The sequence below is a fragment of the Dermacentor albipictus genome, chromosome 1, assembly GCF_038994185.2.
Source record: "Dermacentor albipictus isolate Rhodes 1998 colony chromosome 1, USDA_Dalb.pri_finalv2, whole genome shotgun sequence".
Classification (NCBI taxonomy): domain Eukaryota; kingdom Metazoa; phylum Arthropoda; class Arachnida; order Ixodida; family Ixodidae; genus Dermacentor; species Dermacentor albipictus.
Window position 1 is genome coordinate 503,152,797 of NC_091821.1, and position 23,699 is coordinate 503,176,495.

Here is a 23,699-nt window from a genome sequence, read left to right on the forward strand (position 1 = left end):
TTTATACCCAAAAAGAATCCCGTGTAATCCCCCCCCCCACCTTTTTCTTCAAGTCCTGGGTGACAGAATCGCTCTACTTAGTGATCGATCAAAGAATTCACTCGTGCTTCGGTTACTCGGTGCTCACACTACTCGGTACACACATCATCGCTACTGCCACCAGTGCTATAGCTGTTTTACCAGCAATAACGACAGTCTGTCAGTGGAAGCGAGGAGTAGAGTCATGACATTGGCGACATTGCCGCCAACGAGGCACCAATTCGAATCCGCGGTGCCACCGTTCGCCAAGGAACCCGTAGTGTATAACCTGCGCCGGACGTCACAGAGGCCGCAATGCATGTTTGCATGCACGCTATGTGGAACAAACTGAAGGTCACGGTAGGAAATTTCCTTCTCGTTCTTCAGCTACACTACATCAAACACGCAGCAACATAAATTTCAGCGAGCATGTTTTAAGGATGAAACTATATTCTTCCTGGGTAACAGTTCGGAACTTGCTCAGACCCTCTCTTGTTTCCAGCTGCAGTGGCCTTGAAATGGATTTTGTATGATGTCAACTGCAATCATAAACACTATGACTGGCAGCTTGGTGGGAGTATCTTTTTACCCAACCTCCCAAGAATGACGCCTCAACTCATTCGATTCGGCGTGATAGCGTATACCAGTTGCAACGATGCAGGGAATGAGGATCAAGTCATCAATGGGATAACCAAATCTGTAGCTTCTCTGTTCGCACTCGTTCCCGTGAAAAAAGAACACCTGAACATTAATAATGAATCTAAGCGTATGCAAGTAAAGGGCGCATCCCTATATCCGGCACCGGAAGCAGCGGTCAGAAGTGCAAAGTGGCCGGGAAGAGCGGAGAGAACCGAAACGTTGTTTTGAACGCGCACGCAGTCCCTTTTCAGAGATGTTCGCCCGAGCGCGTACGGGCCAAGATTCGGCGGGCACCCGCGGCCCTCTTGACACCAATCTCGTGTCCTGTCCCGGCGCCGGGCCACGTCCACAGGTCAACGACGAACGACTTGCCGCTGTCCGTCAAGCGACTCGTCTGCGACGCTGCGTAGCAGACGAAAGGAGTGCGGCACGAGACCTTCGCCGACCTCGCCAGAGCGAGTCGAAGACAAAAGAATAGAAAACAGCCACCACGTGGTACGGGCCCTCGTCGTCTGCTTTTTTCTCTCAGACGCGCAGAGGGCTCGTGACGTCGCGGAAGCGATGCTTGCCGCCTGGTGAAGTGAAAGTGTGAAGGCCACTCCCGCCAAGAAGAGCGCGAAGGGAAAGGAGGAAAGCAGGCTCACGCGCTGCCGTGCATGCACGTGCTCTGCTCGTCTCCTTTTAGCAGCGCGTACAACGGAGACGGCACGCCATAGGAGGAGGGAAGCATGAAGAAAAGCGTGCACGCCGGCGAGCTAGACGCAACATGATTTGGGAAAAAGCGACGTGGATGCACGAGAGGAAGTGACGCAGCCCTTCCTTCCCCACTGAGATCTCGCCGAAACAAGTGAGAGAGATGCCGGTATATAAAGAGCCTACCTGGTCAGCACTGACAGCAACTGCGAGTGGCGAGCATCCTAGAAGCCAGAGTGACGTCTCGACAGGCCCGTACGGACTAAAGCAGACGCCGCTGCCTTGCTGATCGGCCGAGCGCGGGAGATCAAGGGAGACGCATCACCGGAATTTCGTGAGACACACATTCCACCTACCTTTAGGGTTGTTTATAACCTGTGTTTATATTGCAACCGCCGGAAAAAATGTTTAGAAGCTATTTTTTTTTATGCTCATGCAAATGGTAAAGGAATTATTCAGCAACGGTAAAAACGTACGGAGGACATTGTCATCATATTAGTGAATAGTCGCCGAACGCAGCTACAAAGTGAGTTTTTCTCTAATAAGAAGAAGCTGCAACGTCTCGCTGCTGAAATTCTTAACGTCTGCGTTCTGCCTGCTGCGTCAGTACTGAACTCTTTAGTCGCTCGTATGCCGTGCAGTCACGGCGCTGAAAAGCAGGCGCGTAAACGCGGGCGCGTGTAGGACGGGAAAGACAGCTGCACGTGGATATGTGTTGTCCACTACGTTCTGCTTGTGGCTGCGTTTACACGCCTGCCTTCCTCTAGTATGATAGTTTACCAACTTACTCAACTTTCTGTGATTGTACTGAACGCAGCTCAGAGACGGCCCTCGCTCTTATGATTACCGCGTTCACTACCATTTTAAATGTTACTTTCACTTTGAACTCTTAAGCACACAAACAGCGTGAACTTAAGTGGTAATCAGCTCAAGTAGCACTGATGTCATACTGCGGCGTGTGCCAATGGCATGCGGCCCAAACGCGTCACTTTGTCATATACTAACTTCTCTTATACAGCAATACAGCAAACAAAAGTATGTGGGCGTGCGCAATGCTGTACTGCCCAGTATAGCACTACAGCATTAAGGCGTATTTGAATGCAGCACTGACATTTTTGTTTTGTTCCGTGTCAGTTTTAGCTTGGTTCTTTTTCTCCTTTTGTATGGAGTTACATTGCGCGCGTAGCTGCTTCCCGTGTTTGCTGACAGGTTTCTCATTCACTCTCGTCTGAGTAGATGGCTTATCCGACTCTCGTATTAGGCTTACGTCAATGTTTACTTTAGCGTGGTAACTCACTTTCTGATTTTCTGGCGATGCTCAACGGCTTCTTTTTGCTGAGCGTTTTTCCTCGACGCTCGCTCCCACTTCGCTCGATGAAGGCGACTGTTGAGACTCTTGTTGATGCCCTTCAGGTCTCTTGAGGACTTGCTGTCCAACTGCTTGACGAATGGCCAGAATGAGTGGTTTAGCGCCAATAAATCTACGACGACAGGAATCATTCGTGCTCCGTCTCTGTGCCGGCTGCTTGGAGCGCATTCTATATCTTTTATCTCCAATTTATCTCGTCCGTTCTCACTGATGACTTTATTATACAACAAGAAAAGTGGTATTAGGTTGAATAGAACTGAGTTTTATTGCTGGTTCATTCAAGCGAGGGTAGGCTGAGACAAAAGACATAGAGCCTAACAAAGGTTTCAGCCCCCACAAGCGACGCAAGTGACCAAGTGCAGTCTAAAGTGCATGATGATGATGGAGAAAAATATATCAAGAACCAGAAGCAATGATTCAGCCACTATTACACCAAGGAGGCACACGTAGAAATTAAAAATTGAAGAAATTTTCACTGCGACTAACTGGCCAAGTTTGTTTTCTGTTTCTCGTTTTTTGTCTCTCCTCCTTAACCGGGTAAGCCTTCCCGGAATCAATTGCTAGCCTACTTTCACTCTGCGTGTTGTTTATACGTGCCTACATGATCAATAACTAATAAGGGTCAATAATTTCAAATATAGGCACTACTACTCAGCCAACAGTAGCTTATAGTAAGGTTCGTTACAGCGCAACACAAGACACGGACAAAAGAAAAGGAATAAAATGACGACACGGCGTTTTGTTCCTTCTTTTGTCCGTATCTTGTGTTGCACTGTAGCGAACCTTACTATGAATCCCAACCATCTGGCCCAACTTACCGTCTTGATGCAACAGTAGCTTGATGCAGTACACGCGGCTTTACTAATACTTTTGGGAGGAACTAGTGTCCTCTGTACATTTTCCTGCTTTAAGCTCCGCCAAGCATATAAAATTTAGGGAAATGTATAGAAGAACTTTCTGTGGGCCTAGTTGGTGCATATTTGACAAATATTTTTAAGGTGCGAACAAGAGACGGCACAAAAGGAAGGTCCTCACAAGAAGAACCTCCTTCTTGTGTCGTGTCTCTTGTTTGTGCTTTAAAAATATTCGTCAGAAAATATATAGCACACTCCGAAGACAATTCAGATGACGAGCAAAGTGCACTTCCAGTTTATACGCCAGATAATACAGGCAAAATATCCACTTCATCCCGGTGTTATCCTGAATGTGATGAATCTCTTTTCCGAGGAATGTAAACGACAGCGCTGCGGCGACACGAGCTGCTGCGGGCGGTGACGCAAGGTAAGTTACGCTACCGCAGGTGGCGACGCCAGGTGCGCTCACCACGCTCCGATCATCATGAGCCGTGATCGCTCTTTGGCCTCTCGCCCATCCGCGCCGAACCATTACGAACCGTGGTCGACCGCGGTGGCGGCGCATGGCGCGTCTTGAAATCGATCTGCTGTGGAGACAGAGCGCGCCCAGTGCTGATGGCTTCGTGCGCGTTCTCGCCGCCTAGTTGGCGTTCAAGCGAGACGCGCGGGCCCCTATCACGCTGCGCTGTCCGCTTTTTAACGCGATAGCGTTAAGGAGCTCGTGTCGCAGAAAAGCCGGTGTCGTCGGCGTCGGCGTCGGCGGCGTTGACCGTGAGCGATAAATCACGGCAGGCGCTTCATAAATAAAAAGCAATTTCCAAGATTGGCCCGGTGGGAATCGAACCCAGGTCTCCGGAGTGTGAGACGGAGACGCTACCACTCAGCCACGAGTTCGATGCTTCCAAGCGGTGCAAACGCGCCTCTAGTGAATGCGGTGTTGCCTTCGAAACGAGCCGTGGAAAGTTATACTGCGGTGTATATCGGTAATTATGAACATGTAACGTACAGAAGTCACAATTACACGAGTTGCGAAGTGCGTTTCCGCTGCATTTCTTCTGCGCTTTCCGCACACGCAGAGCCATCTTGCGGCAAACACAGAAGACCCCCTCCTCTCAATGTACGGCGCTGCCCCGACAGGAGGCGCGCCGCGCGCGCATTGGGACCGCTGCCAGGCGCGTCGCGGGACTCCCTCTCCCCTGACGACGCTTCGCCGTGCTCCCGCTTTAGATTACTATCTATCTCTCTGCCCGTGCCGATCACGACGTTTGGCTGATACGACGTTTGGCCCCTCCGAGACACCGAGTTCTTTGGTTCGTTTCTTTCGCTCAGGCGCACGTTTCGTTGCCGCGGCGAACGCTGCGTTGCTCGACGCTCACCGCGTGATAGGTGGGCGCTAAGTCCGATGCGGGGCGCATCGTAAGTGATCGCTGTGCCGTAGCGCATTGTCTTATACCCCTTGGCGGGTCGACGGGAACGCTGTCGCGTCCCACTCTTGAAGGCGAAGCTTAAGCGTCCTCCAATTTTTACCCTGTTCACGGCAGAGAACTACTGCGTAAATACGACAGGCTGATTAGTTATCGCTTTGTTACGGGCGTTCGTATGTAGACTTTTTTCAGTTTACATCAGCAGATATTTTTTTTTGTCTAGTCTCGGTTCTTTTCACTCAACAATTTTCGCACGTTCCACACCACCATACTTTGAGGGCCTCGATTACTGTGGCTCAAAAGGCTGATAAAAGAAATAACAGCGCAGTGGCTTCATAATGGAAGCTTATGCTTAGCCTCTCTGGTTGCAGTATTTTTCGGGAAAATAATCGTTGTCATGTCCTTCTTCAAAACAGCATGCGGCAATCTCATTCTGTATATATTTTTCTGCTTTCTTCGTCGCTCTGATATTTCTTTCACTTTCTTTTGTGTTTTCGTGGTTCGTAGTGCTATTTTCGTTCCATGCGTTATTATTTCTCTCTTTGCCGACGTTTTTCTTTCGCCATTGTCATTGTATCTTGAAGTGTACCGCATTCTCCCCTTAGTCAATACTTCCGTTTAAGCCCTCTAAGCGCATATGCGCTAAATATCGACAAATAAATCCGGCAACTAAGCAACGTAGGACCGCCTGCGCGTGTCCTTCCTTACATTTCGGCATGTACCAGGGCGCGTACATTACACCTGCGGCATAGTACGCGATAAGACACGTCCTGCCGATCGCAAGAGGACATACTCTACGAACGTGGAACGTACTCTGTGCAGATAGGCAGTGTCCCCAATGTGTTCTCTAAGTGTTCAGCGTCATTTTTTTCTGAATCTGAAGCTCATTATTAGTCACCATAAATTTGATTCTCGGCATTGCGCTTTTGCATAGCAGCAGAAAGATGTTTCTCGAAAGGTCGGTGCGCATCGAGCGGCGTATAAAGAGCGCATGAATGGCGGCTAGGCCGAGTCAAAGACTTTAGTTCAGATTCCTTCCAGACTTTGTGAGGCGCCAAGAATATAGTCGTTGCAATTCTCCATTTCCCAGGGCATAGAAACGTTTTTCTTTATTATTATTTTTTTTTTGGCCGGAGGCGTTATTGTAAGCAATGGAGTTACATGGCGCACCTTTCGGTTGCACTTTCGCTTGAAAGTGAGAACCGTATCTGACCAAATGACGATTCAGTTCTCCTATCAGGCGGCCATTTCTAATGCCTTCGAAGACGATAAGACAGCGTACTTGGGGTTCTTACACTTTTGGGGACCCGTTGGGTACTCATAGCCGAAAACGGCCGCTTTTTCAGCCTCACGTACGTTATAATAGCACCCGATCTGAGTAGGCTTCGATACCCCGTTTTATTAAGGATTGACATCCTTCGAAAGCAGGAAAAAGTTCAGCTGTGAGGCAACGTGTAAGGGTTCTTCTCGACATCAGTGAGGTGCATAGCTGTGGCGGTGCGTACTTCATCGGCTTTCTGAGGCAGTTACACCAAAGTTTAGAGACGGCAGAAGGCCCCACGTTTATCTTGTGCATGCGATAGGAATGTTAATGCTCAATTATTCTGGGCCGAACGGTGGGCATCCAGCAACTTGCTAGGGAAATATCCTTTAGGTCAGGAACATGTGCTCTGGCGGGATACCATCTTTCTCAACTTGTCATGTCTCCACTTTGTTAAACAAAGAAAAATGCGAAAAATAGCGATTCTGCTGCTGCTCTAAGCTGCGTCAGATCTTTTTATAGGGTTGACGTCCTCCGTACCTATACTTGCAACAAAGTGGGCCGAGTTGATTCTTGTTAACGCGAACCCGCACGAACGAAAGAGGCAAATAGGACAACGCGCGCGGGCTAGGAATCCAACTGGCGGTTTATTTATCGAGCAGCAGGAACGAAAATTGCTTCGGGTTTTCTAAGGAATGTAATTCCCTTCTTTCATTTGCTGTCGTGCAATGTGAGTTTCTGGTGATAATCAATCTGGTCAGAGTAAATCATGCGGTGATAGTCCATATAGTGTGCGTCGTCGTCATTTTCGCTTTTCGTCCGCGCCCGTTTTCGCGAGGCCCCCCTCTTCCGATTCGCCCTGTCACGCAATTACTCCTTAATCGGCTTCCCTGTCAGACGTTTCCGACAAAACTGCGCACAAAGAAAATGCTTCGAAGGCGCTTTCGGCGGAATGCCCTGCACACCTGCCCGCGCAGCCGCTGCGTGTCCGCCGCGGAAGCTTCGACGCGCACGGCTGCCCCTTTCGGCCCCGTCGCCGGACCCGCCCGAAGCCGACTGTGACGCGGGGTCACGTGACGCGCCCGATTGCGGTCGCCTCGGGGTCGGCCGCTGTCGCGCGACCTGCGAGGCGGGGCGCGTTTTTTTCGGGGCGCGCATATTCATATCGGACCGCGTGTGACAACCGGGCGAGGCATCGCGCACCGACTGCCGGGGTCACACGCCGATGATGAGGAGGGCCGCTTTCTCTCGGTCGCCCCCTTTTTTTAGGCATTGCCGCGAAACGCGGTCGCTCCGTCCGCGATTGCCCTCGTGCACAGCGCCGTCCACCGAAGACAGCGTGCCCGCACGAATCGCCGCCTCGCTCGCCTCAAGACGCGAGGCGCTCGCGTTGGCAACGGCGGTGCCCACTTCGACAGCGCTCGTTTCGTGCAATCAAAACACTTGGCTCGTAAAGAAGAACAATTCTCGTTCGAGATTTAATCTGCCTGCCTGCTCCTGAAACCTAGCTTATCGTCGGTTTGCGGAAAATCGCATTGACCGGTCACATTTCATGAGCATCGCATATTTCTACATTTGTCATGTCTTTAAATACATTTCTAAGCAGTGTTTCAAGTGTTCTTCTTTAGTCTTACTTAAGCGCTTATTAGTCGCTCATAATTTTGCACACGCACTCGCGAAACGGATCTGCGGGTAACTTTCTTGGCCGTCTAATTTCAAGCTTGAATACCAAGGCAGCAATTCTGCCCCTATTATTCCAAGTAGCGAGTCTGGGAATGGCCTGGTAAACTGCATTCGTACAGAACAGAACGTAGCTGATGCGGGCTGCGAGACATCCCGGTTCACGCGTCAATTCCTCTGCCATAGACTACATTTCCTTTTCCCCATTTCATTGAATACCCGCGGCCACCCACATGACGTTTGGCAAAGCGTTGGTTGCAATTCACCTAACTGCGGAGTTGACTCAGAAACGCCGACAAGTCCTAGCACGCCTGTCTGACAGACAGAAAAACTTTATTCGTAGCAAGTGAGGTTGGACTCCTCTGGGTCCTTGAACATGAGAATGTATCGTGCGTTTTTTTTTTTCCTGTCCATAAAATGTGAATTAAAATTACGCCTGTTCATGGTCGCTGCGAGACAGCATGCGGGAAAGCTAAAGGAAAAGCAGGAGTCTTCCTTTCGTGTTTTAAGCTACGCCTTTGCGCAAGCAGCACACGCTTTCTAGTTTCATTTCGTCATTTAAGGGAAGCTTTAGCTCGGGTGCTCCTATCTAAATACATGTAAAAGGAGAATTCGTTTTTCTCGGCAACCACTGCACCAAATTTGACGAGGTTTGTTGCACTTAAAAGAAAACCTTAAAATCTGGTGACTGGTGGTTTCAAATTTTCTAGTTAGGTCGCTGATTTTTTATTAAAAATTGGCAAAAATAGAATATTTTCAGAAGAGGAAACTATCGAGTTGAAAGCTTTGTAACTGAATAACGAAACATGATAATACAATTCTGTGAATTGTATCGAACAGTACATCTAAAGCGAAGAAAATTGATGTGTTAAACATGAATATAAAAAATTTTAGTAATAAGAAAATACAACTTTTGCAAAACCCTTGTAACCAACGTAACAAATTCACGTAAGATGCAAAATGACACATCAAATTTGTCCGCATTGAATTATCTAATGGATGCCGTTTACAGAACTGCGATATCCGTTCTTTGTGCAGAGCTACAACTTCGTGCTTCTATTTTTTTTTCAAACGGTCAAATATTTTAAAATCTTTTCAAGAAAATTGAAATCCTAAATCGAAATTCCGCTTTCAACAGTCACTAGAATTTAGCTTTCTCTTTCAAATGCAACAAATTTCATTAAAATCGGTCCACGGGTTATCTCACAAAAACGTTTTTGCGTTTTACATGCATTTGAATAGGTCGCGTCACAGTTGGGCCCGAGGTAAAGCTTCCTCTTAAGGCGAAATCCTTAAGTGTCCCATACCCCGATGGTGTGAAAAACGCGGAGTGCGGCACAGAAGGTCACGTGAGCTCGATTTGCGCAGACACGCGCTGGTGCCACTGCTCGCGCGTTCGTCGTCGTCTTCTTCCACATCTGGCTCCGATGCCGCTCATCGTGCAAAAAACAAATAGGCAAAGTTTATTAAGATACAGTTAACTGGCCCGCTAAAACGCACGACCTTTAGTGAGAGAAAAGAAGTAATAGGAAGTAACAACGGCATTCGAGGGAGAATGTCAGGTAATTTAAAGAATATCTCTCGAGCGAGGAGGCTTTCCCATTCACCCTCTTTGTCGCGTGCTGAAGCGACCATCTATATTTATTTTGTTGCGGGCACATTATGCCGACGAATAAATAACCAATGTGGCGCCGCAGATGGATGGTTATGAATGAATACTGCCGTTGAAGGTCTAAGTGCAACATGTCGGGGCGTTGCAAATCGACGCGCGTAACGTGCGCGATTCTTGCCCCGACGGTTGGGCGACTCGTTCGGGCGGCTGCGCAGCCGACGTCGAGCGTCCGCGCAGCGCCTCCACGAGAGCGCGTGGCGGCCCTGCTCCGCTTGGCGCCGAACGTCGTCGCGTGGGCTGGGTCACCGCGAGTGTCAAGGCCTCCTCATTCGCCGGCGAGGAACGTTCGCGAGGAACCGTCGGAAGCGGCGGAACCTGGCGGGCAAAGAGTTACGACGCGTCTTTCGGCGAAAGCGCCAGGGAACGCTGCGGGGTCGGGCGAACTCTGTCGCGCGCAGGGAGCGTCCGAAGCACGCGCGCGCGGACGGACGTTTCGAGATTCCGGGAAAACCTCGTAAACGAAACGACGCAAAGGGCAGGGTAATGGTTATTCGGCCGCGCGCCTTCGACGTCGCCGGCAAGGTCGTCGCAAGGTCCGGCGCTCCCTTAACGATCCGCGGCGGGCGAACGCCGCAAGCGCATCGATTGCCCGCGCCGTTTTAGGTGCGGCTGATGGGCGCCGCGATGTGCGCGAGGACTGGCTGCCAGCAGGAAGACTTCTCGCGCGCGGTGGCTCGGTAACCGATTGTCGTCAGATCGAGTGACGTCGTCTAGACGACACTTTGATAGCGGTCCCAAACTGGACGTTCCCGGCACAGCTCCGTAGCTTGCAGACGTCGAAACCTTAATATCGCTCATGCGGCTGAATTTTGGTTTTCTTTTTTGTTATTTTCAGTAAAGCAATGCGCCAGCAGCTTTTATTTTCTTCTTTAGGTTTCTTTTTACCTCATAGTATGCTGAATGGGGTTCGGACGACTTTTGATTAACTGTGCCTCGTGAAGTCTATACAGCTGCGTTATATTTATCTTGGTGAGCTTACGAACATAATCGTATCTCCTTTGCATTTAAGCCAGTGAAACATCGTTAACGAACAGGATCTCGCTGCACTAAACATTGATGTGTAAGTATGTGATTGTTTGCCAATCCATCACCATCGTGCTGAGGGCGCCACCTGCAGCTTTATTACTCCCACCAAGACAACTGACAGGGGAGAAAATCGGGAGTTAAGGATCGCCGAAAATACAGGTCGTTTTATGCCCATTCGTTTGTACATTAGCTGCTCTATACTTAGCTGCGCTTTTATTCTTACGTTCCTAGGTTTATTGGTATTCAGTCCTTAGGTAGACGTAATTCGTCACAAAATAATTCAGCCTTATGTTTTATCCCGAGGTACGCGTAATGCCTTATACAATAATTCACCTAATGTCTGGGTCCTAACAACTTAAAACTCACAGCGTACTCACAACCACGCTTGAGAAACTGAAAGTCGGGGCACATATTCATATTTTTCTCGACTTAAATCACGTATTTTGCTGTTGGCTGAGCAATGTGCGTGAAATAATCGACCGTTTCGGGAATAACAACTGCGTTGCTTTAGAGCCTCTTATGTTTTAGGCTGCCTTTTCCTGCGCTGGAGTCAGAACAGTCCACCTTTCGTTTTCGTACTGACAACCAGCACGCTTCGTTTCGGCCCGTTGTGCGCACAGCTGCGGCCTCGGCGCGCGGTTTCGCTCGCAAGGGTCGCGCTCCGACCGACGGAGCCGTTTTCGTCACCTTCCGTCACTGTACCACGTTTCCGTTGTCGTCCCTCGCGCGGTGAGATGTTTCGCCACAAGTTCTTTCGCGGCTGCAGTCCCGAAGACGGGGTCGGGGTCGAACGCGCCACCCCAAGGAGCGCGGCACTGCTTCGAGGTGGCTCGGGTGCACCGCAGCTCGAGACGAAATTCGAGCGCTAAGCAATTAGCTGCTGGACGCCCGTGGAAGCGTATCACAGAGCCGACACCGATGGAGCAAATAAAGAACTATATAATAGCAAATCAAAACCAGGAACAAAAGGATGCGACGTCCTTAGATTGAATCTGGGCATAGCAACATTGAGGTGCACCACGTCAAAACGTCAGAGCCGAATGCGGAACAGTCATTCGAGGCTCACGGCATAATCGTTTAAAAAGCCTCAATGAATGACGCAATGCTCGAAACTATACAAAAAGAAAAAGAATGCGGGACAGGTAATGAGTTGCCGATGAGCGGCACGTCGGAAGGCGCTGCTCGCGTGGAACCGAAAGCCGCCTGCCGCGTTGGGGGGAGGGGGCGCTGCGCTCGGCCGCGGCCATTGTGGACGACCTCTCCGGTTTGAGGTACGGTGGGCTCGCCTCGCGAAAGTGACAGGCGAGAGCGCGCGCACGCGGAAGAAGGGACCCGCTCGGCCATCCCGGACGAGAAGGACACGCCCTCCGGTCGCGACGTCGGGGCGCCCACGAAGCGCCGCGGGTGCGCGCGACGACGACGGCGCGGGGCTTCCGCGGCCACTTCCGGCCGCCGCCGCTCGCGCAGCCGCGGAGTCGTGCGACGACGCAAGAGTGGCTGTCGGCGGACGCAAGAAGACGCCTCCGGGGTTGGCGCGGAATGTGACTGCGAGCGGAACCCGTTTAACCAGCGCATCTAACGACAACGCGCGACGGCGCAAGTGTCTACATCTGGTTTTGTACACCTGGCAACAACTGTACTTGGGCACAGCGCTTGTCATGGAAAGAGTAAACTTACAAGGGACGACGACGTAGCCTGTGCGTTCAAGGAGGAGCTAGAGGGCTAAGTTAGCCACTCTGTCGAGAACTCGCATGCGAAGCTGCACAGTGCACGATAATCTTTTTGTTTATTTCTGAACATGCCCTGCTCCATAGAGTTCCACACTATATTAGCTAGAGGGAAATCTGGCTCTGTCGCTCTGTTGTACGCTTACGAACACGGACGAAGGAGAAAGATAGGAGGGAAGGAAGGAAGGAAGGAAGGAAGGAAGGAAGGAAGGAAGGAAGGAAGGAAGGAAGGAAGGAAGGAAGGAAGGAAACTTTATTTCTCGAAAAGAAAATTAGGCGAGCGTGGTTGGGCCCTTAATCCAGGGCTCCACTGGCACGAGCGTCTCGCTGGGCTTGTTCCAGGAGAGCCACTTGGCTCTCCATTTCCTCGTACGCAAGTCATGCCTCCCGCTGACTATTAAACACGAGTGGGTGTGCATTTATGTATGGGCTAGTAATAGTGAAGGCCTTTCCAGGCACTCCCATGCGATATGTTGTAGTGTAGGTATGTTAGAACACCATGGAGACAGACGTCCGAAAATCTGGTTGCGTTTATTTTACTGAGTTTATGTAGGTTGGCATTTCCTTTCTTTAACGCTGCTCCTCCAGTGCTCAACATCTGCAGGCCTGGAGTGATGCCTGACACCAGCACAAGATGCCGAGAGCGAATGAGACTATATTAATCCAGGTACAACCAAATTAGGAAGGCCCACTAAGCTTGAACAGAGACACTCTCTCACCAGAACAGGATTTGGCCTCCCTGGCGCAGTATTCGGCCACTACCTCCCGAAGGATTTCTAGAATTAACCCATGACCCTCAGTCCCCAGGAGCTGCGGAGCACCTGACCAAGGCGGCGGTCGGACCTGTAACACAGCAGAGGGTGCTAAGAATCTCTGGGTCCGGATAGGCCGCCAATGGAAACTGACCCTGGCAACCTTTAATTGCCGAACTCTGTCGAGTGAGGCTAGCGTAGCAGGGCTCTTTGAAGAACTATCAGCACTTCATCAGCAGACGAAATGGACATGTCCACTACCGAATAGCCCCCTTCGTCGCCGCCGTTGAGAACGTCTCGTTCGGCACTCCGCTTCCCTCCTCCCCCCTTTCACCGTGCTCTCCTCCTCCGCTTTCCTCCTCATGCAACCGCTGCACCCTTCTCCTCCGCTTTCCTCCTCGCGCTCTCTTCGCCGCCTTTCATCTCCGTGTTCGCTCGATTACGCCGAGCGACGCTCAGCGCAGGAACGGGCGCCGCGCTATAAAGCTAGAAGATATGAAAGAAAAATATTTGGCAGATAACGCAACCTCGCCGTCGAAATATGCTTGCTGAAAAATTATGCAAGCATTTTAATCAGTAATGCATTAAAAAAGGCACATCTCAATAGCATCACTTTAAATCATTTTACACCTAAGGGTATATTTGTGCGTCTATAACTCACACACCTACAGCCTTAGAATTGGGTATTACCTATGGAGATACATACATCTGCCATGTCATGTATGCATTCTTTCTGATACACTCACATCCTGTCTACATGTTAACTGAGGAGATGCATTGTTTCTTCTTGAAGTCGGTTTCCTGGCATTGGTGATTTTCCACAAATATGCGCAGTGGAAAGAACTAATTGCACTGGTTACACTGAAAATTATATCTTCAAAGTGCATGAACGACTTGTACTTTGTTCTCACCTTCCTCTGGTAAAAATAATAATATAGTAATAATAATAATAGTAGTAATAATAAATAATAATAATAATAATAATAAATAATAAATAATAGTAATAATAATAATAATAGTAATAATAAATCTAGGCGGACTTGTAGAATTCGTGCCTTCTTACATAATAGTCCTTTGGCTACAGTCCTTAATTGACTGGGATGAATAAAGCATTCATTCGTTCAGTACCCCTATCTAGTATATATATATATATATATATATATATATATATATATATATATATATATATATATATATATATATATATATATATATATATATATATATATATATATATATATATATATATATATATAAGAATGTCTTCCATAAGTACGTTTCTTTTGGTTTACGGTAGAGCGCGTGTGGTGTGCTGGTGCCTTACATGTCACAACCCCATCAGGCGAACCGACAATGATACAAAGAAAAACATAGGCGAAATTACTTGCGTACCTAATTGAAATGTAAAATAAACGAAATTTCCCTTTATTTATCATTTCTATATTTCAATGCAACAAACAATTGCTTTCCTTTCTATGAATGTCCGTTGGGCTCATATTTGGTTGCGGCTTTAAAAAATCAGGGCCCCTCGGTTCCAATACTTCTGTATAGATACTTGTAAAATCCATAGGATCTTCTACGAAAATGTAAATACCGCAACTGCATAAATGTAAGTTTATGAATATTGTTGCGATTCTCATCCTTCTTCCTGTTCTTTGGTTTAACTCAGATCAACCTGCAACTACTGTTTTCTGTATGTGACAGTAATGAATACCTGAACATATACTGCTGGTTTTATTCGTGTATGTGAAATTTTGCTTTCGCTTTCTCTCCTCTCCTTTTTAGATCTACCATTCAACCCAAAAAAGGAGCCATGAAGATCGCCATTGCAGTCGGTAAGTATAACCTGACTAAACCAACTAACCACGTAAAAGTCATATGCGAATACCTATAATCAAAACGTGCAAAATGTCGTGGAGTAAAACTGCGGACAACCTTTAAATTAACTCGATGGGAAGAAGCAGCTTAAAATAGTGGGAAAATGTTCACGTCACAGGCATACCAGCAAGTAGAGTGAGTTCCAGGAGGCTTCGTCAGCAGCTGCGGTCTTCGACAGTGATTACAGTGCACCCGGCCTGATGGATATATTTATCGAAGAAACTGCGCCATGCGTAACCTTAGGTGTCACTTGCTCACATTTTGTCCATGTAGGTGATATGAAAGCTACGCTTATCTACAAACATTGCCATTTTTGCGCGGGAGATCACCCTGTGTGCCTTCCAATGCGAGAATTACCTTTCAAGTGTCAACGAAATGAAGCCAAATACTTGATTCTCTTGAAAGCGGACGTTTCCCTCCTCCTCCTTTTTCAGCTCTCATTGTTGCCGTGGCCGTCACCGCCAGGCCTAGGGTAAGTATCACTTGCAGAAATTTTTTGCTTAATCACTAAAAAGGAAAGGGCTTGTCTGGCTTGTTTACTGGCGCTGTTGAGAGCCAGCTGGATTACCGGATTAGTATAACCGTGACTACTTGAAGTCACAGAAACCATACATTTTCACTTTTTCTGATTAACCTAGCTCTTCGCTTTTCCTTTGTATCTCGCTCTTATAGAATAAGTCGCGCCTGTAATGCTGAAACAGTTAGTCTTGTTGATAACGTTGGAAACATTTGCGGTTAGCCGGTTTCGCTTATAGGGCACCGTAGCACTTACATGCCGACCGAGTATAATGCACGCAACTTTACTGACACTTTGCAGAGGTTACAGGAAGATATTGTGGTCTTTCAATTTTCAGTCGCGAATGAACAGTATGCTCTCACTAAGTCTATTTCGACTGCTTCGGCCAGCATAAGGTAAGACAGGAAAGACGGAAAGGAAGCAGGGGTCAGATTCACGATGTTCATCATTCGTAAGCGCTTTCTTGTTATTGGGTCTGTCGCCTTCGCTAATGATCTGTCCTAAACTACGGCTTGCTGGAATTCACACTTGCGAACAATTCTAGCGTGTGAGCTTTTTGTGAATATGGGCCCACGCCTGTAATTTATGCCTTAAGCAACTCCTGCCGAGCCAGCCGATATACACGACTATCCCTGCAAAGATACAGTGTTTCTAACTATATTCCTTGGATCTCTTTCAACTAACTGACGTGCTTCGATATCGCATTTGAACTTCGTCGTAAGTTCTGAATACCACTTCCGCGCATTGGAGAGATCCCTGCACAATTACGCGAGCTAATAAATGCAGGAACGTTACAATGGTTATTCGAGCATTATGTTTCGTAATCTCTACCAGTTAATTTTACATACCGTAACTCTTACGTTAACAGCACCATATACTCCTTTTATATCTACCTGCACGACATCCATCCGTCACTCGAATTCTCCACTCGCCTTGGCATCTAATTCTGCATGTTGTACGTGCTCTCCTATTGAAACAATGGTGGACGCGATGACGAAAACACGAACCAGTGCACAGCAAGCTCAGTTATCATTACTTCAACCCCGGAAGCTCTCTAAACCAAAACAACAGTGATACGTCATCTCCCGAGCAAAGACGCGGGCTGCGCAAGGACATTCCCTTTTTGCCAGAAACGCCTTTCTTGCACTTCCTTATAATCATATAGTTTTAAAGTTCTGTGGCTTACATTTTTTGTTCCTCGCTTTTGTGGGTTTTGGGCCTCGTGCCCCGTCCAGTGTTCATTGTCTTTCACGGGTAAACAAGCGGGCAAACAAGGCAAGTAAACAACCGTGTTCGCCTGGTGCCGTGTGCTGCAGAGCAAGCGGGCGGCCTACGAACTTCCCGACGGCGCCGAGCTGGTGGTGGGCAACATCAAGACGACCTTCGAGTGTCCGGCCAAAAACGGCTACTTCGCCGACGTCGACAACGAATGCCTCATCTTCCACGTCTGCAATGTTGTCACGCACGCGGACGGGCACACAGAGGTCCAGCAGTTCAGCTTCTTCTGCGGAAACCAGACCAGTGAGTACAGTCACGAACCCTATAAAGTCTTGTATGCTTGCCCATGAGACCTTCAGTGTTCACTTGATCAGACCTATCTGCATACATCGAGTGCCCTGTGTCTTCTCCGGCTGTGTCCAGACCTCGAACGAGTTGGGCGATGCCACCTGGACGTTGTGGGCCTTTATTCCTCGAGGGCTATGGACTATAACTTCTGCTTTCATGATCCCCACCTTCGGCTATACCTACTGATGTATCGCAGAGACTTATGTGCAGTCGGTCACAATAGTTTACGGACCACGGGGTCTGCGAAAAATTTGAACGCCTGCGAATCCTGTGTGCGTGCCGACGAATTCAGTGTTTGTAGCGATATAACTTTTTCGACATACGGAGTGAATCATTCTATTAAACATGTCAACCATTCACAGCAAAAATAATCGATTGTCGTGGAACCTGCGTTCCGTAAAGTTTTCTGCTTGACTGTACTTGTAGCCATATCTTCCACTGAGCACGCTTTCTAAGAAAGGTACACCCCGTACGGAGGAGTCAACAATGCCTCTTGCTCGGCCTAAAGATGAACGCCCGCAGATGCATCACCGCCGGGCAAACAAGAGCCAGCTTTACCTTACAACATCCCTCGATCTTCGAGCTATTTGCTTCTCGCTTCATCATGAGATGCTGCAAAACAACTTTTTTAATGAAAGTATAACCGACCGAGCCCAATACTGCTTGCCTTGAAAACTAGCCGCTATAGGTATCTTCATTTTTGTTTTCTAGTGCATTACAAGCAGTGCTCCCTGCGATAACTGGCAACCCGCCATAATATATACATAAGCTAATTGTCAGCAGTTAATCACAAAAATATTTACAGACCACATTATACTAGTTGGTACCATAACGCTCTTTCCAATCCCCTTGCCGCCGGTTGATAAACACTTCCCTTTCTCTTACTCTCACTGTGAAGAATGGAAAAACTTTCTTTTGGAGTCCACATGCTCGTGTCATGTGATTCAAAGGCTTCCATTCTATTCTCTGGAATAGAAGCAACATACGTCCTGTGTAAGCGAATTTTCGAGAAACGCCTCCTAACTGAACACGAACCAAACTTTGCGGCGCAGTGTTCAACCAGCTGAGCCTGACGTGCGCTTTCCCGGAGGACGCTGTGCCATGCCAGAACGCGCCCGACTTCTTCTACGTGAACGACAACATTGGCATTCCGGACGCTCCATTCCTGACGGACGCGGACGTCGAGAAGGCATCCGCACTCATCGCTGGCGCCAGGAAGAGCAAGGCCTAGGCACCTCCTGGACGGCCAGCTGCTGGACTAGCGCGAACTGGAAGCGCCACTACCCAGTACGCATTGCCACGGTTGCTCCTGTCCCCTTGGAACAAACTGTGTTGTGGTGACGGTGGCGTCTGCTGGGTCCAGTTGCGCAACATCTAGTTCGGAACTGCGGCTTCGCGCACGGCGACCATTAGTTCGGCATTAGGTAAATTGCGGGACGTAACCCTTAATAACAGATTGCGTCATTGTATATCAAAGACGCGGTCTTGCTCTGCCGTTCGTCTAAAGTGAAGGCATTTTTGTCGTCATACCGGTAGTCGCAAACAAGAGGAAAGGAGATAAGGAATAAAACGATCTTGAACGGATTAAACTATACATGCCAGTGTTCGGCGATACATACGGCACCCTTTTTTTAAGAAATGTCTATCAGTTACGTTTTATTGAAACTCGCTGTGGAAATGGAGTTCGCGATGCTAATGTCATCTTTGCTTCTATTGCCGTCAGATATCAGCCTGCAGCTTCTATGCTGGGTGCTCTGCTGGTTTTCGGGACATCTAACAACACCTTGAAGTAAGCACTTAAATGCTGCCTGCATCCCCTCTTAGTAGGGACATGTCACCAAGTTTCGCAGAGCAAGAAGGCCTGCATTCAAAGATGTACTTTGTGACTAACTAGAAGCCCAAGAACGCAACAGTGAGCTATACTGGCCAATCTGCGTCATGTGCGCTAACTGCTGCTTTCTCCAGTAGTTATGCAAGGTTTGTACGGATCAGTACGAACATGAGAGATGGGACCGAAATTCACGAAGCGCTTTTACGCAATATAGCGGCTCATGAGGTTGGCCAACGACAAGAGCAAACAGGCTGAAGTCAGCGGACCAAGCAGGTCGTCAGCAGATCTTGCAAAAGGAGAACTTTGTGAATCTGTTGCTTGTTTCTTGTGCTGTTTATTGTCATGTTGTTGTCTTCCGTTGTTGCTATTGTTTGCTTTATTATTTGTTAAAAGTGTTCAATAGCAAAAACAAAAAAAAACGTTCGCTAACTAAAGCTGCCAAACGCTTGTGATTCCATCACAATATTACAATCATTTTTTGCACATTATGTTTAGCTATAAAGAAATACATATCATCGTTTGCACAATTTTGGCATTGTTAGACGTCGCAGTCGTGCAGGAATGTTGAAATGCTGCCATTCCGTTCGCTTGTTGTACTAGACACCAGAAGGATGTGTACATGCTCGATCTCGTTGACTGCGCAATATGAAAACGTAAATTGTCACTCAATCAAGTGTCAATCATCAATAAAGCATGATGGTGCATAACTTCCTCATGGATTCCTTTATTTCTCAAAGTGGATCAGCACGATGGCTGTGTGCGGGAAATTCATGGCTCTCCTTGGCTCTTTCAGTAGACATTGTAGAAGACTGATCGACAAGGGAACTTGGTACAGCCGCGATTTTTACCGGTATGTTTGCACCAGCTTCAATGAGTTGGAATCTATATACAGTGAAGCTTTGTGTGAGTGCATAAAGAGTCGAAACACAAGTACAGACACACACACACACCCATGCACAAGCGCCGGCACACACAAATTATACTGAGTTAAGCGGAGTTGCTGACTACTAGCGAGTACGACGGACGCTTTGAACGCATCATGGTTTCGGAGACAGCATGCGCGCACGTACATAGCGATATTCGTATCCATTCTATCCGCAAGGAGCGTTTACTCCCTGATAACAGTGAAGACGAGCTTTCGGGTTCCTTTTATTTCTTTCCTCCGCATGGCCGCCGCTGCCACGGATGCGAGCACCATCTGGTGGTGGTGCAAGGCACCCAGCGGCGAGCGTGGTGCATACTCTGCTGGGATTGGTTGGCGTATTCGGCAAGGGAACAGCGAGGCCAGGCCGCAGCCACGGACACGAAAGCCGGCGTGGTTCGCCAAGAAAAGCTTCATTTTTAAAACTGTGCTGGGGGAGCTCGCCAGCGCTTTTCGCGCGATGATGTTGGCGTCGCTTGCATGAAGGGCACGCAGGTGTTCTGGTCGCTATGGAGACGCACTGCAAAAAGCACAAGTCCGTGCAGGCATAGCATGTTTGTAGTAGCATGCTTCGTATTACTGAACAATATGTGAATAATAGGTTTGGATGTAGGTGAAATGTTCAAAAAGATGTACGGTGAAGGAATTGCGTGCGATATAGTCCAGCTATTACAAAGGCTTGTGTGCCATAACCTCGGGTATGAGAAAGGAGCTCACTGGAAGTCTGTGAAGAATGTCAGAGAATGTGCAACCACACCCTTATATACAATCTCTGCACATGCTCCCTGTACTAACCTTATTATTTACGATGTTATGCATACATCCGTGGAGGGACGTTCACCCGTGAGTTAGGTGAAAGGAATCAAATTAAAAAATGAAAATTTTCAAAAAGAAGCTTGTGTATACGTACCAGCGCGAAATGCAAGAACAGCCAAAAGGACACAAAATCGCGTAACAATCTAGCTACTTTTCTAGCGCTTAACCCTAGATGACCATTCAGTGTTTTTACTCAAAAATGAAATTTGATTTTATTTTATTTCATTTCATTTGATAACGCCGGCATCAGTAAAGCTTCTCAGGGCCATACCTGATATAACTACATGAATGGTTTATCAGGAAGCCAGTGGGAGCAGTCATACCAAAGTTTAGGAGGAATGGTCGACCACCCCTACCTTCCATCCCGTTTCGCCCCTCGAAAGCAGACGGCCACAGTGCAGAAAAAAATATTGGTGCCCCTCTGATCTTGAATCACAACCTGAGTTACAGCAAATCAGAGTCGGCGTGTTATTGCGGCAGCGTGGTTTCCGATTCGCCCCGCCTTTCCTGCGCCATTCTTACCACCTCGACACTATGCGCCGAGCCAGAGGCGTTGCATCGGCAGCGTTGAACGCACAACCACTTGAAGCTAACGCATTCAAATTAGGATTCCTTAATTTACGAAGGTACTTGGAATGTTTTATTTCTTATGAAGAGCGTCTCTGCCTTGCAGAAACAATTAAAATATATTTCACTGATCGAATGACCGTTTTAAATTTACGCTGCATCAGCACTTTGGAAATTCGCTACTATGTATTCAAAGCGCCTAAAAATACGAACATCTTGTAGCCCGTTTCTGCCAACACGCACTTCAGTTATTCCACGAAGGTTCACATTGTATACTTGGCAGTTCGTAGACGGCAAACAGTAGCTATGGCGTTTGGCCGATGAGCGCGAGGTTGCGAGCTTGATTCGCGGCACATTCTGATAAGGAGAAACGCAAAAAAAAAATTATCATGGATACTACGCACCGTGGCACCAAGTGGACGCGAAGATTCTTTGATACAATGCTTTTGACAATTGTAAGTCTGTTGACGTTATGTGCCGTTACATTAATGTAGATATTACGTAACATTATCTAGATACTATATAGTAGTCATGCGTTACACGACCTTACCTGCGCGGAAGGAATACACGACAATGAATTAATTTGACATTTTATTGCGTGAACGGTGTGGGAAACGGATTTGATCCTTTCGGTAACCGTGGGGGGGGGGGGGAGGCAGGTGTAAAGAAACTAGCCCTAGTGTGTTTGCATGTGTAAGAGCTTGCCCGCCTCGCTGCAGTTCATTGGGCTGAAGGTCGTGAAACCGCCGGAGTTTTGCATGCGGTAAACAAACGCAAGGCTGGTTTCCCCGCCATACGCGGTGTACTTCTGAAAGCGAAGTTTGCTTCACCGTGATGTTTGCGGTGATACATATTGCGGTGCAAGTGGACAATACTTCGGCATCCGTGACACCTGGATTCAACCGATTCCATTCGCCTACCGTAAGTGGAAAAACGATTGCTCATACGAGTCATTGTTGAAGTAGTATTCTGTCAATGTGAATTGATGCTAATGTCGAGTCGGACGCGACAGTGAAAATGCGACATACTTAGACTCTTCTCTCTTATAGCTACCATGCGCCTAAGCACTTATCAGTTATTGTGCATGCGAAAGCATTAATTTTCAATTGAACGCCGCTAAGCGGTCGTTCAAGTTATAAACCCCTCGCGGGCGAGTGAGCGCGTTCAGACACTTGGACAACGCCTCATGAATAGCACAAGGCCGGTGCGCTTCAATCCGCGACGTCATGCCGCCTTGCCCAAGTGCCGTAGATTCCAACAGGGACGTTCCCGAGTAAGCCACAGGGCGTCACGGCTTTCGTCACGCTGGGCTTGGAAATGGAAATTCCAGCCCAAGTAGCATGATGTCACAAAACAGAGTGCACAAGCCTGCTCTCTACGAGCTACTGGTTTAGCCCAGTGGGTAAGACACACGGCATCTGAGCGTGGTACGGCGAGCTCGAAACTCACTAGCGCCAACGTTTCTCTTTTCGAATTTATTCGGGCTTTTATACATTAATTTCTATATAGGGATCACTGAGGCGAAGTTAGAACGCAGGCGAGAGCTTGCGCGGACAACGAACGTGCGGATAACACAAGCTTCCGAGAACGAGGGTGACGTGGCGTCGCGGCGATGCCCTCTCCCCTCACAGCTGGCGCGGCATCTTCCCTTTCGCGCGCTCTGCTCCGCCGAGGCGCGCACGTGACGTGCAGTCGCAGCCAATGGGAATTCGGGCGCCCTCTCGCCGCCACAGCAGCTCAGTGGGCCATTTGAAGCTTTCGCATGAAAACGGGACACGTGCCTGCTTTGCTGTAGTGGAAAATACCATAAGAAGCCAGAAGGTTAGTGGGGACAGTCCGTGAGCTTAGACTAGTTATACACAAATCTGATGGCTCCGCGCTATACTGACTCCAATTTTGTAATACAAGTTAGCAAATGAGGCAACCAAACCGCGTTATCATATTCTAACATTGGTCTTACAAACGTAACCTATGATAGTAGCGTTGAGGACGCGGGTTTCAATCTTTAGCATCTTTCTATATATAACAGCTTCCGTAGTGCGGCTGTCATAATGTCGGCAACGCTTGTGTCCCATCTAAGTTCACTCGTCAACGTAACGCCTAAATACTTACGTTGTTCAACATTCGCTTGTGGTGAACCATTAATGGTGTAAGTTAATCGAGACGGGATCTATTTGCCTGTTACTGGAATGGTTGCGGATTTTTTTTCTCATATTAATGGACATTTGCTATTTCGCTCAACAGTCTACTAACTTATCAAGGGTGCATTGTGTTTAAGGTAGTCTGTGAAGCTGTGAATTTCCATTTAAATAATCCAGTCTTCTGCGGAGAGCTCGATACTACAGTGCTATCGACCGCCACATAATAGCCCTGACTTCCCCCGTGAGTTTAACAGTGTTTTGCTACAATTAACAACTAGGTATCCAAGTGCACGAATTATTCTTTTCGGTGACTTCAACTACTCTTCTATAAACTGGCACCAACCTC

The 23,699-nt window shown here is 48.0% G+C and overlaps 1 protein-coding gene across 1 annotated transcript; it reads left to right on the forward strand.

Moving 5' to 3' along the window:
- Positions 1-1,345: 1,345 nt before the first annotated feature.
- On the forward strand, positions 1,346-19,607 carry LOC135909370 (uncharacterized). Its single transcript, XM_065441325.2, has 5 exons — positions 1,346-1,684; positions 14,901-14,950; positions 15,428-15,465; positions 16,827-17,031; positions 18,129-19,607. The coding sequence occupies exons 2-5, from the start codon at positions 14,929-14,931 to the stop codon at positions 18,305-18,307; spliced, it is 444 nt and encodes a 147-aa protein (XP_065297397.1). The 5' UTR covers positions 1,346-1,684; positions 14,901-14,928; the 3' UTR covers positions 18,308-19,607.
- The last annotated feature ends 4,092 nt before the right edge of the window (positions 19,608-23,699 follow it).